Here is a 14,346-nt window from a genome sequence, read left to right as displayed (position 1 = left end):
TATTTTTAAAATAGAGAATTAAATACATACATAATGTTAAAGTTTCGGTTTCGAAATATTGGTACTAGTTTAGTACTGTATTATTATATTACTATAGTACTGTATTAGTTATTTTCAGATACTTAAATATTTTTTGGGTGTAAGACCCCGCTATTTACATACTTTTTGACTCAAAGTATTAGGTGTACTTTATTAACTTCATTTACTGTATTAAAGCGTTAACTTTGAGATAGTGTTTTTATTTAATGAACCCTGAGCCTTATTCAAAGTAAACTTAAATTAGCTATTTCACTCATTAATCAAAGTGCTATTACTATGGGACAGCAATATTTTATGTTTTATTCTTTTAATGATAGTTTAGGATTTATTTAAATATAATTTCAGTCTTTTCAGAGCTATATATTCACTGCTCTGTAATAGTCTATAAGCATGATTATTGCTATAAATTAAATTAGCTTTTCACGAAAATACTCTGCGTGTCTATGTTTTGTTTATTTTTTCAAAGGCAATAAATGTGTCAGGCTTGTCGAGCTTCCCGGAGTGTCGAGTTATCGAGAGTCCAGTTTTCGGGGTTCTAATGTTGATCATATGATTCTAAAATGCTAAAAAGAACTTTAAAACTCATTGTTTTTCATCCAAAATTTATAAAATTTCCTGAGGCAAGACCCCCAATATGAACCCCCCCCTTAATATTTTTTATAAGTCGGCGCCCCTGCCTGTAAAATACATACAATACAGTCACAAAGCACACTTAATATTCAGGCACACTGAAGTTCTATGGTTCCTGTCAGAATGTCAATCCAGCAAGACTGTGAGCACGAAACATCTCTTGGCGTCTGAATACTCTGGGGATTTAGACCACACGAAAATGCTGGTCCAGATCTATAACTATTTGGACCCGAGAATATTAATCCATTGATATTATAACTGTAGGTAACCATATTAACAATGGGGCGCAGTCTCATGAAAGGCTGGATCATGACTGACACCTGCTTAAAGAAGGGTGGAGGCTATGAACAGACTTCAACATTATGAACGTCAAGTATAAACAAACAACAAAATTGAACTAGGAATACAGAGGATACTGCACGAAGTAATAATAAGCTGGGCGCAATGTTAAGGTACAAAACTAGAAGAGGATACCTTGACTGCCACCAGAATGTATGGTGGGAGTGGGTAACATTCACATACATAAACTGAAACCGTTCCATCTCTCTGTCATTAATCTGTCAGCGCACCCTTTAATGGTAACTCGCTGTGATGTCTGAAAATTCGGCTCTTCTTGCTAGAATTATTCTTACAACATATACACCCCGATACCGTGCCTGAAAAATTACTGTACATACTATTATATCACAACCTAATTCTGTGTGACTTTAAAGCGCTATGCTATTTGTTTTGAACAAGTTAATGTTCTTTTTTTTGTACTCTGCCTGCCTTCCTTTCACTTCGGGCCCGGACTTCGCCAGTGCCTTCTACTTAGAAGCAGTGCGTACTTTCTCCATTCCAGCACAAATTTCCATGTAGAGTCTCGCAATCACTCCTTAAGCTTAAGTGTTTCCTATGCATAGTTCTAGAAGAGGATCTTCTCTATCAAACGTTTGTGCGTGGACGAAACGATTTACAGTTGCGTTTCCAACATCGATTTGTCTCATCGTGTTAGGATCGGATTGTAAAGTACTATATGTGCATGATCTGGTATAGATTTCCACTGCAAGTTATATTTCTGGCAGATTTATTGACGGTCGTTATTCTATGATTATCCTTATTGGTCGATGAAATTATAAAATATTTTTATACAGTTTTTCCCTATCTTTCCGCTATCTCACGAAACGCTTTGGGTAGAAGTGAAGAGTATTTTTGGCTACATTGATTTGGGTAGCTTGCTTCAAAGATCACAATACGTAACAGTAAACAATTATCTTTGAGGTTGTGTGATTGTCATGAAGTTGTCAGTGGTGTATTAAATTAACGTTTTCTGAGTGACAGTGGTCTAGTACGTGAAATATTTACTGATGGGTGCTGATTAGGGATTTGTTGAGAAGAAAATGAAATGGAATGTTGCTTAAAATGACTTGCGCTTGGAAATAACAGCGGAAGATTCATTTGAGACTGCCGGTGTGACGCCATGACTGAGAACCCAACCCCTGTTTTGCAGAATTTGTTTGGAATACTTGTTTACATATTCACAGTGACTGTGCTGCCTGCATGTGCCGAAGGTGAGTGAAAATTAAATTGCTTCAGAGTATATTTATTCTTTATTATTCGCACAGTCGAAGGCTATTGACTGGTCGATTCGTCTGAATCGCGTATTTTATTTATGTTTCAATTGATACTGCTTTAGATGGAAACAGGATCTCCAGCTCTAACTAGAGAAATATGTTAAAAACTACAGGAATTAACCAAAAATTTGTGTAAAATAATATATGTCTCTTACTGTTAATAGGAATAGTTTAGGAACATTTACATCGAGATACGAATACCGACGTGATGTACTAGCTTGTTTCTGAACTGTACTCGATTTATGTGAAGTGCCCTTATGATATTATGTGTGAATGTAAACTGCACTCAGGATACCGATGAGGGTCGTAATAACTTCTGTCTTAATTATAATTGCCTAATTAGCTATGTGTACACTTTTAAAGTCCATCTCAACTTTCTCAGAACAAGAAGTTTAGCCTTTAGTAACTGAAACTAAATTGTTGATACAGTGTTTGGATGTTGCATCATGGCAGTTTGGGTCATGTTTGTATAGAATAAATACCGTGTCCTGTAAGTTCATGTTACAGGATAGGCATATATCATCTTAGCACCTCAGCATAATTCGTGTAATGTGTTGTTGAGAGACGTGTAAAACGTAGAGCTGTGAGAAACCTGCAAAGTAAGGTTTCCTTCCTTCAAAGAGGGAGAAGAGTACCTAGTGGCCTGCTGTCATATTTTACTTGTTTAGTGTTTAATATATGCACCAAAATACTCGTTGGGTATTTGTTGTGTAATTTAACGTGGTGGTTTAGTAATTTATTAAGAATATTGCGTTAAATATCGACGTTGGTCGACGCTACTGATTGAACTGTTAACACTGCATTGTGTATTAGCATTCGTTGACATTCACAACAACATTGTCACTTACAACTAAATTTTCACATTCCAACCGGACTAGTCCTCGAGCTACTCTACAGACCACTTTGTCAACACTAACAAGATTTCTATTGTTGTCAATTCAAAGGGGCACTAATATTAATTTATTTTAATGCTTAACAGTGCTCCATATGGATGGAATAGTAGGTGCTACCTGCAGGCCTGTTGTTGTCACGAGACTAGTTGTAGTAGTAGTTGTTGTTGTTGTTGTTGTTGTGGTCTTCAGTCCTGAGACTGGTTTGATGCAGCTCTCCATGCTACTCTATGCTGTGCAAGCTTCTTGATAGCTCTCTCAGAAAGAGCTTGCCGTTGAAAGGCAAGGTACTGGTTTGAGTACTTGTCTGGTATACAGTTTTTATTTACCAGCAAGTTTCATGTGATGTGCATTTTTTTTGTCTTGAATCTCCACTAAGACCTGGACATCAGCCTTTCACAAGCAGTATTCTTCCGGCTACATAACCAGGCATACCTCATGGACCATCACATAGTTTGTCTGCCATCTTCTCATTCCTCCCGCAGCAAATTCTGCATATGCTCTTCTCCTGACTGAAGGAATATGAATTAATTGAAATAGATGAATTTAAAGGGACCTGCTACTCCATAGCCTTTGTATTTGTAATGATAAAAAATATTTCACCTTCACATATGGAAAATACTTGCTTTTTTCAGTGGGGTGTAGACAGACACTTGATTCATAATTCATGTACGAGGGTAATCCCAAAAGTAAGGTCTCCCATTTTTTTTTTTTTTTAATAAGCACATAGACCTATTTATTTCTACAATGGTTTACAGCTTGAACATTTAGCTATTTTTCGACATAATCACCATTTCTGTCAATGCATTTTTGTAGATGCTGTGGCAGTTTTTGCATGCCCATGTCATACCAGCTCGCCGCCAAGCTGTTTAAAAAGTTATGAACCTCTTCTTTCACCTCATCGTCGGTGCTGAATTGCTGGGACCACAATTAACACTGACAAGTAGCCTACTGTGAGACTCTGAAAAATCTCAAACGGGCAACTCAGAACTGGAGAAGAGGAATGTTGAGCAAGGGTGTACACATTCTCCATGACAATACTCGCCCACACATTGCTCGGCAAACCATTGCTCTCCTGCAACAGTTTCAGTGGAACATAACCACCCACCCACCCTATTGTCCTGACTTGGTGCCCAGTGACTATCACAGAACATTTTGCCGGAAAGCGATTCAGCTCCGATGACGGGGGAAAAAGAAGAGATTCATAACTTTCTGAACAGCATGGCAGTGAGCCGGTATGACATGGGCACACAAAAACTGCCACAGCGTCTACAGAAATGCATTGACAGAAATGGTGATTATGTCGAAAAATAGCTAGATGTTCAAGCTGTAAACTGATGTAAACCATTGTAGAAATAAACAGGACCGAGCGAGGTGGCGCAGTGGTTAGACACTGGACTCGCATTTGGGAGGACGACGGTTCAATCCCGCGTCCGACCATCCTGATTTAGGTTTTCCGTGATTTCCCTAAATCGTTCCAGGAAAATGCCAGGATGGTTCCTTTGAAAGGGCACGGCCGACTTCCTTCCCCATCCTTCCCTAATCCGATGAGACCGATGACCTCGATGTCTGGTCTCCTTCCCCAAAGCAACCAACCAAATAAACAAGGCTATGTCATTATAAAAAAAATAAGAGACCTTACTTTTGGGATAACCCCGTATTTAATAATTCTCCTTGCAGTCATTTGTATTTTACTTAATTTCTATTTGTTAACAATCCTGCCTGTTATTTGAATGTTCTTTGCAATTATATTTTCAACCTTGACAGCTTCATAATGTTATTAACCTGTGGTGAATCTTTAGTATCCCTCACTACCTCAGTTAGTACTGACACATCAGGTATACACCAAACACTCCAAACAAAGTGGTACCATTGTAATGGCAGTAGGCTCATATCTGAGAGGTACAAGGCTCGTATTTCTATCCAAATTTCCTGTTTTGGGTTTCACGTGGTTCCCTTAAATCAGTTCATGGTGATTTCGTAAACAAGGTTAAGAATGATATCCTGCCTTAAGCTCGCTAATGAACTTGACATTGATAAGATATTAAGGTGCAAATTTTTCTATGAGTAATAGATATCAATTTAAGTCAAAGAACCTTTACAAGTTCTTCCTCAGTATTACATGTTTAGAACTGATTATGCTGTAAACTATGATTTTTGTTTATTAGGATTTTCCAAACAAATAAACTTGCTAAACAACTACGGAAATACAGAAGCGTCCGATCCCGCCCGTCTGCTTTGACCCATGACGTCACAAATATGGCGGAAACAAAAACAAACACACACACTTTCCACAAGAAGCCTAATGACACTAACGGGACAAGCGCGGGAAATGGGGTGTTTTGGGTGGGGGGCAAACTAAATATAAACAAATTTAGACGCCTTGCGTAGCTACAACGTGTAAGTGAAGACAGCCGTGCATGAATACCCACTCACCTCCCCAGGGGTCGTAACCCCTGCAGCCCATAGAAGATAAAGATGCTTCAGTAGCTGATTAGTGTTTTTTGTCTTTTTAAAAAAAAAATTTCACGAGATAGAACGAACAGATCAGAAAAGTAAATAAAATAAGATAAAACAGAACTGGAGACTGCCACACTCAAACCAAACTCCGCGCTGTCATGATGTCACACACGACAACACCCTTACGTCACGGGTCAAAGCCGACGCGTGGGATCGGACGCTTCTGTCGACCCACAACTACAGTTGAGGAGAAGAAGAAAGAGCAAATTCAACTTGACCCGGTGTCATACATTCTCACTTCCTGTGTTGTTGTTGTTGTTGTTGTTGTCACCAGTCTTGGGAATGATTGACACAGATGTCTACACTAGTTTTATGTGAGTATTTTCATATCTCCATAAGTACTGCAACCTACATTCATATGAAACTACTTGCCATTCTCAATTCATGGTATCTCTCTACTACTTTTACTCCACTCACTTTCTTCCACTATGAAATCAACCAGCCGGCCGAGTGGTTCTAGGCGCTACAGTCTGGAACCGCGCAACCGCTACGGTCGCAGGTTCAAATCCTGCCTCGGGCATGGATGCGTGTGATGTCCTTAGGTTAGTTAGGTTTAAGTAATCCTAAGTTCTAGGGGACTGATGACCTCAGAAGTTAAATCCCATAGTGCTCAGAGCCATTTGAACCATTTGAAATCAACTACACCTTGATATGTCAGGGTGTGCCTGTCCTACAAATGTGTCCTTCATTTAGTCAAGTTGTTTCATAAAGCTCTTTTCTCCCCAATCTGATTCAATAGCCCATTATTAAATCCACCCATAATCTTAATCATTCTTTAGTTGCATCTCACTTCAAAAGTTTCTATTCTCTTCTGTATAAGGCTGTGCTCCATTCCTAACACTTTTATGTTTAGTGTTAGTACATTTCTTTCTTCTTTTAGGAAATCTTTTTGTGCTGTTGTCAGTTAACGTCTTATGTACACTCTACTCCGATGATCATCTGCTATTTTCCTACCAAATACCAAAACTTGTTTACCATTTAGCACCTTATTTCCTAATCTTTCCCTCAGCAACACCTGATTTAATTTGGCTACACTCCATGACCATTGTTTTCCTTTAATATATGTTCATATTATGATTTCTTTTTTGAGATTATATCTATTCTGTTCAATTCTTTGAAGTCCTTTGCCATCTCTGACAGAATTACGATCTCATTGGCAAACCTTAAAGTTTTTATTTTATCTCCCAGAACTTTAATTCTGTTTCAAAATCTTAAATAACATGGGAAATACCCTGCGACTCTGTCTCACTCCCTTGTCATTTACTGCTTCCCATTCATGTCTTTGACCTTTATGACCGCAGTCTAGTTTCTTTACAGTTTGTAGATAATCTGTGACTCCTGGTATTTCATTTCTGATAACTTCAGAATTACGTAGTCTGTTTTATTTAGTCAGTATTTTCAAATACCAACTAAGTAAAATCAAAGGTTCAGTATTGCTTCATGTGCTCCTAAGTTTTCAGGAAGTCCGACTGATCTTCCAGGTCGGCTTCTACCAGTTGTTCTGTCCTCTAGATAATTTGTTAGTATTTTAGAACAGTGGTCTGTTAAACTGATGATCCAATAGTATTCGTCTTCAGAACCCATCTTCTTTGATATTTGTGGTATTAGATTCTTCTTGAAGGATGAGGATATTTTGCCTGTTTTCTACATCCTGCTTACCAGATGTAATAGTGTTGTTGTTGTTGTTGTTGTTGTTGGTGGTTCTCCCAATGAGGATCATAATTATGAAGGAATGTCATCTGCTTTGGGTACCTTGTTTCAACTGAGGCCTTTCAGTACTTCAACAAATTTTTCTTGACATTTCAAAACTCCCATTTTGCCTTTATCTGCTTTCTTTATTCTTCCCACAATATTATCAAGTTCCTTACAGAGTATTTACACTTGGTGAGGGCCTGGATGTTGACCCTCAAAATTAACAAATGTTAAGTATTATGCATAAATAGGCAGAGACACCCAGTATTGTTCTGTTGTGTGATTGGTGCTCATTCACTAGAAATCACAACTGTGAACTATGTAGGTGTATGTGTCCACTTTGCTTTAAAGCAGAATAATAATATAAAAACAGTTACAGAAAAGGCAGAGAGCCTGCCTGAGATTCATTGGCAGAACCCTAAGGCAGTACGAGGCACCTTTGTTGGAGATAGCTTACAAAAGCCTCGTTCAACCGATTCTTGAATATGGTTCAGCAGTCTGGGAACCTTAACTGGTAGGATTAATAAGGGGCTGTAGAAGATTCAAAGAGCAGCAGCCTATTTACTCCTGAATTCATTTGTTGTTGTTGTTGTTGTGGTCTTCGGTCCTGAGACTGGTTTGATGCAGCTCTCCATGCTAATCTATCCTGTGCAAGCTCCTTCATCTCCCAGTACCTACTGCAACCTACATCCTTCTGAATCTGCTTAGCGTATTCATCTCTAGGTCTCCCTCTACGATTTTTACTCTCCACGCTGCCCATCAATGCTAAATTTGTGATCCCTTGATGCCTCAGGACATGTCCTAACAACCGATCCCTTCTTCTAGTCAAGTTGTGCGACAAACTTCTCTTCTCCCCAATCCTATTCAATACCTCCTCATTAGTTATGTGATCTACCCACCTAATCTTCAACATTCTTCTGTAACACCACATTTTGAAAGCTTCTATTCTCGTCTTGTCCAAACTATTTATCGTCCATGTTTCACTTCCATACGTGGCTACACTCCATACAAATACTTTCAGATACGACTTCCTGACACTTAAATCTATACCCGATGTTAACAAATTTCTCTTCTTCAGAAACGCTTTCCTTGCCATTGCCAGTCTACATTTTATATCCTCTCTACTTCGACCATCATCAGTTATTTTGCTCCCCAAATAGCAAAACTCCTTTACTACTTTAAGTGTTTCATTTCCTAATCTAATTCCCTCAGCATCACCTGATTTAATTCAACTACATTCCATTATCCTCGTTTTGCTTTTGTTGATGTTCATCTTATATCCTCCTTTCAAGACACTGTCCATTCCATTCAACTGCTCTTCCAAGTCCTTTGCTGTCTCTGACAGAATTACAATGTAATCGGCGAACCTCAAAGTTTTTATTTCTTCTCCCTGGATTTTAATAGCTACTCCAAATTTTTCTTTTGTTTCCTTTATTGCTTGCTCAATATACAGATTGAATAACGTCGGGGAGAGACTGCAACCCTGTCTCACTCCCTTCCCAACCACTGCTTCCCTTTCATGCCCCTCAACTCTTATAACTGCAGTGTGGTTTCTGTTCAAATTGTAAATAGCCTTTCTCTCCCTGTATTTTACCCCTGCCACCTTTAGAATTTGAAAGAGAGTATTCCAGTCAACATTGGCAAAAGCTTTCTCTAAGTCTACAAATGCTAGAAATGTAGGTTTGCCTTTCCTTAATCTTTCTTCTAAGATCAGTCGTAAGGTGAGTATTGCCTCACGTGTTCCCAACATTTCTACGGAATCCAAACTGATCTTCCCTGAGGTCGGCTTCTACCAGTTTTTCCATTCGTCTGTAAATAATTCGCATTAGTATTTCGCAGCTGTCACTTATTAAACTGATAGTTCAGTAATTTTCACATCTGTCAACACCTGCTTTCTTTGGGATTGGAATTATTATATTCTTCTTGAAGTCTGAGGGTATTTCGCCTGTCTCGTACATCTTGCTCACCAGATGGTAGAGTTTTGTCAGGACTGGCTCTCCCAAGGCCGTCAGTAGTTCTAAAGGAATGTTGTCTACTCCTGAGGCCTTGTTTTGACTCAGGTTTCTCAGTGCTCTCTCAAGCTCTTCACGCAGTATCGGTCTCCCATTTCATCTTCATCTGCATCCTCTTCCATTTCCATAATATTGTCCTCAAGTACATCGCCCTTGTATAGACCCTCCATATACTCCTTCCACATTCCTACTTTCCCTTCTTTGCTTAGAACTGGGTTTCCATCTAAGCTCTTGATATTCATACAAGTGGCTCTCTTCTCTCCAAAGGTCTCTTTAATTTTCCTGTAGGCTGTATCTATCTTACCCCTCATGAGATAAGCCTCTACATCCTTACATTTGTCCTCTAGCCATGCCTGCTTAGCCATTTTGCACTTCCTGTCGATCTCATTTTTGAGACGTTTGTATTCCTTTTTGCCTGCTTCATTTACTGCATTTTTATATTTTCTCCTTTCATCAATTAAATTCAATATTTCTTCTGTTACCCAAGGATTTCTACTAGCCCTTGTCATTTTACCTACTTGATCCTCTGCTGCCTTCACTACTTCATCCCTCAGAGCTACCCATTCGTCTTCTACTGTATTTCTTTGCCCCATTCCTGTCAATTGTTCCCTTATGCTGTCCCTGAAACTCTGTACAACCTCTGGTTTAGTCAGTTTATCCAGGTCCCATCTCTTTAAATTCCCACCTTTTTGCAGTTTTAATCTACAGTTCTTTAACCAATAGATTGTGGTCAGAGTCCACATCTGCCCCTGGAAATGTCCTACAATTTACAACCTGGTTCCTAAATCTATGTCTTACCACTATCTGATACCTTTTAGTATCTCCAGGATTCTTCCATGTATACAACCTTCTTTTATGATTCTTGACCCAAGTGTTAGCTGTGATTAAGTTATGCTCTGTGCAAAATTATACCAGACGGCTTCCTCTTTCATTTCTTAGCCCCAATCCATATTCACCTACTATGTTTCCATCTCTCCTTTTTCCTACTGTCGAATTCCAGTCACTCATAACTATTAAATTTTCGTCTCCCTTCACTACCTGAATAATTTCTTTTACCTCATCATACATTTCTTCAATTTCTTCGTCATCTGCAGAGCTAGTTGGCATATAAACTTGTACTACTGTAGTAGGCATGGGCTTCGTGTCAATCTTGGCCACTATAATACGTTCACTATGCTGTTTGTAGTAGCTTACCCGCACTCCTATTTCTTCATTCATTATTAAACCTACTCCTGCATTACCCCTATTTGATTTATATTTATAACCCTGTATTCACCTGACCAAAAGTCTTGTTCCTCCTGCCACCGAACTTCACTAATTCCTACTATATCCAACTTTAACATATCCATTTCCCTTTTTAAATTTTCTAACCTACCTGCTCGATTAAGGGATCTGACATTCCACACTCCGATCCGTAGAATGCCAGTTTTCTTTCTCCTGATAATGATGTCCTCTAGAATGGGGGACTAATTTACCTCCGGAATATTTTAGCCAAGAGGACACCATCATCATTTAACCATACTGTAAAGCTGCATGCCCTCGGGAAAAATTACGGCTGTGGTTTCCCCTTGCTTTCAGCCGTTTGCAGTACCACAACAGCAAGGCCGTTTTGGTTAGTGTTATAAGGCCAGATCAGTCAATCATCCAGACTGTCGCCCCTGCAACTACTGAAAAGGCTGCTGCCCCTCTTCAGGAACCAAACGTTTGTCTGGCCTCTCATCAGATACCCCTCCGTTGTGGTTGCACCTACGGTACGCCTATCTGTATTGTTGAGGCACGCAAGCCTCCCCACCAACTGCAAGGTCCATGGTTCATGGGGGGAGGTGAATTCATTTAGCAAGTGCAAAAGCATCTGGAAAATCCTTATCCTATTTGAATAGCTGATGTTGCAAGAGGGGGATTGGGCTTCATAGTGTGATTTACTGTTAGAATTTTGATTGTGTATGATTTTAGAAGAGTAGGGTCCATTAGTTGGTGAAAGCAATGAATATGAAAGCAAACCAACGTTGTTGTGGTTACAAATTGATCTCTAGCTGTGCCCAAGGTCTAGGTTGGTTGGGTTGGAAAGTGATAGTTTAGTTGTAAGTCCAATGAATGTTAAAAAAACGGGTTGTCATGACAGACTGGTATGTAGCTTAACCCATTTGAAAAAATTATTACTGATATCCTGTTATAGTCAACATGTTGTTTACAGCATGTTTCTTATGTCACTGGTCAAAGCTGATGACTCATACCAAATAGTCCCCTTTAGCCAAAGAATGAAATAATATATTACTTTGCTAACCATATGACTTGCAAAGTGCCCACAATTAGAGAAATTTGAGGCCATACAGCCGGCTGGGGTGGCCGAGCGGTTCTAGGCACTACAGTCTGGAGCCGCGTGACCACTACGGTCGCAGGTTCGAATCCTGCCTCGGGCATGGATGTGTGTGTTGTCCTTAGGTTAGTTAGGTTTAAGTAGTTCTAAGTTCTAGGGGACTGATGACATCAGAAGTTAAGTCCAGTAGTGCTCAGAGCCATTTTTTTAGGCCATACAGACATTTACCAACGCCATTTGTGTCTGTAACAAAAAAGTGAGGAAAACGATGTTGCTGTGCTATGTCCCCTCTGTCACATGCTGTAAGGTGGCTTGTGGAGTGTAGATTTACTTTTTTTTTTATCTCATGAATAATTTTCAACTTAAGTGGTTACTTACTGTGCAATGCATCGTGATCTACATCTACATACTCTCTGCAAGTCACCGTAAGGTGCATGGCAGAGGGTGCCTTGTACCACTACTTTACTGTTCCACATGCAGATGGACCGAGGGAAAAATGACCGTCTGTATGCCTCTGTGAGAACCCTGATTTCTCATATCTTGATGGTCCTTAAGCAAAATGTGTGGTGTTGGCAGTAGAATCGTTTCGCAGTCAGCCTCAGAAACCAGCTCTAAGTTTTCTCAATGGTGCCTCATGAAAAGAATGTCGTCTTACCTCCAGGGATTCCCATTTGATTTCATGCTAATTATGAACAGAGGGCAGTTGTTTCAGTTGTCTTGATTAGGGAATCAGTACAATTTCAAATGGGTTTTCTAATTATTTATAAGAAACAGTTTTCTGATGATACACTCATAATGATTTTTACAGAAATCTTTGTCTCTGGGAACAGTAGTACTGTATGACTCTGTCAATAGCTGAAAAATTGATACAACCTTCCATTACTGTACTATGAGCAGAAAATTTGCTTGCTGTGTTAACCTCAAATGCTTGAACTGCTGAACCTAACTGCCAATCAGAATATCTGACCAAGATTTTAAATCTAGTTTTTGTAATTACGTTCTCCTATGCCCTAAATAAAATAACTTTGTGATAACGTTCCAGCAAACTGATTGTAAGAACAAACCACCAGCCAATCATAGTTTTTTCTCAGGCACCACGTGCTTGCCATGTTGCCTGTTCAGAAGGTACCTGCTGAGCCTTGACTAATGTGACTGACTGCACACCAGCAACACTGCCCACGCTGCTGCAATCTGTCAGTCACAAAGTAATTTTAATCAGTGTATAGATGACTGAAGGTGCAAGAAATCTCTCTTCCTAGAGTCACTAAGTGCATATAACAGACAGCATAGATTAGTTCAAAATATTTTCATTGTAGTAAGGGCAAAACAGATGAACTCTAAAGCAGGTACTCAGGTTACTGGAATTTTTTTTGACCAGGCAATGTTATCTTGTAAAATCAAAGTTATTTTGACACATTTATGCTTAAAATATTAAGTAATAACTGACTGAACTCCACTTAATGTTATTTGTGCCAGTTAGATTACACTAGTTAGCTACTTAAAATGGAAGTGACGTAAGGGAAAGGCTCACATAATGAACAGATTCCACAGAACTAAATATATGCAGTGATTGATAGTGCAATAATGGGAACTTGTGCTGAGAATGAAGGAAAACTTAGTAGAGATTAGATCCCTAGCATGTACAGACACTAAAAACACTTTCAGTTTATTTCAGTCTTTGACTTCTTATATGCAAACTCCACTGATAAAGGGCTCAACCAGCAATGGGTGGGCGTTGTAATCTCTGCACGCTTTGGCAACACTATTTGATGTGATTGCGGAGTGTCAAATGTATCAGACCGACCGTTTTCAAGAACTTTATTGGAAGTCAGATCTGAATCTCAGAAAAATTAATTTATAGGACTGGACAAGACCTTCGTTGTGACTTTTTTTACAATTCATTTCCCCAATGCTTCCCAGGCAGGCACTCTATGATTTATATCCGAAAACCTTCCTGGCCAGTGCAGGTAGGTGGGTATCTTCATCTGTAAGAAATAAATTCAACAGAGCAGCTTGTTGTCGACCAGCATTATTCTGCACACAGGGAGAGAGAGAGAGCGAATGAATGAATGAATGAATGAAAGTAAGTAAGTAAGTAAGTCTACACCAAATGCCTTTCTAAAAACTCTCACATCTGTTTGCTATAGTATCTCACTTCCTCTGGGCATTAATAGTATTGCTCCAGTTGCCATCAAAGATGTGTGAACCTGTGTTTGTGTGTACAAAATTATATCTCCTTATACCAGGACTCCACCAAACTGATCTCTTCCAACAACTTGTCTGTGATTGTTCTCACTACCTCTTCTACTTTAGATGAATGTTAACTGAGGTATGATTTATCTGAGGGGGAATAAAATTCCTATGAATGTTCATGGCCCATTCCTTATTTTATTGGCTTCCCAATAACAGCCCCATCTCTTCACTGACATGCATGAGGCACTCTTTAACGAATGTTTGTTATGCGGGCAAACTCCTGTGAACCTTTGATAAACATTTTGTTTACAAAGTGCCATGGCTCATGAGGCCTCAGTAATCTGTGCCTTCTATTGTCTTGCATCATTAGACATTTCTGTGCATTTGAAGTTGCATATCGGCCTGTTGTTCAACAAGTACACTTGATGATGCAAAAAATG

The 14,346-nt window shown here is 39.2% G+C and overlaps 1 protein-coding gene across 1 annotated transcript in view; it reads left to right on the top strand.

Annotated features, from left to right (window-relative positions):
* Positions 1–1,928: 1,928 nt before the first annotated feature.
* The window catches only part of LOC124721224 (tyrosine-protein phosphatase 69D), a 459,889-nt gene continuing 447,471 nt past the window's right edge, over positions 1,929–14,346 (top strand). Inside the window, exon 1 of the mRNA XM_047246080.1 lies at positions 1,929–2,219. Within this exon, the coding sequence (XP_047102036.1) occupies positions 2,129–2,219 (91 nt within the window). The 5' untranslated portion in view covers positions 1,929–2,128. The remainder of the gene's footprint in view (positions 2,220–14,346) is intronic.

This window comes from Schistocerca piceifrons, chromosome X (genome assembly GCF_021461385.2).
Source record: "Schistocerca piceifrons isolate TAMUIC-IGC-003096 chromosome X, iqSchPice1.1, whole genome shotgun sequence".
NCBI classification, from domain to species: domain Eukaryota; kingdom Metazoa; phylum Arthropoda; class Insecta; order Orthoptera; family Acrididae; genus Schistocerca; species Schistocerca piceifrons.
Note: the sequence above shows the minus strand (reverse complement) of the source record. Positions and strands in the feature narration are given on the sequence as shown.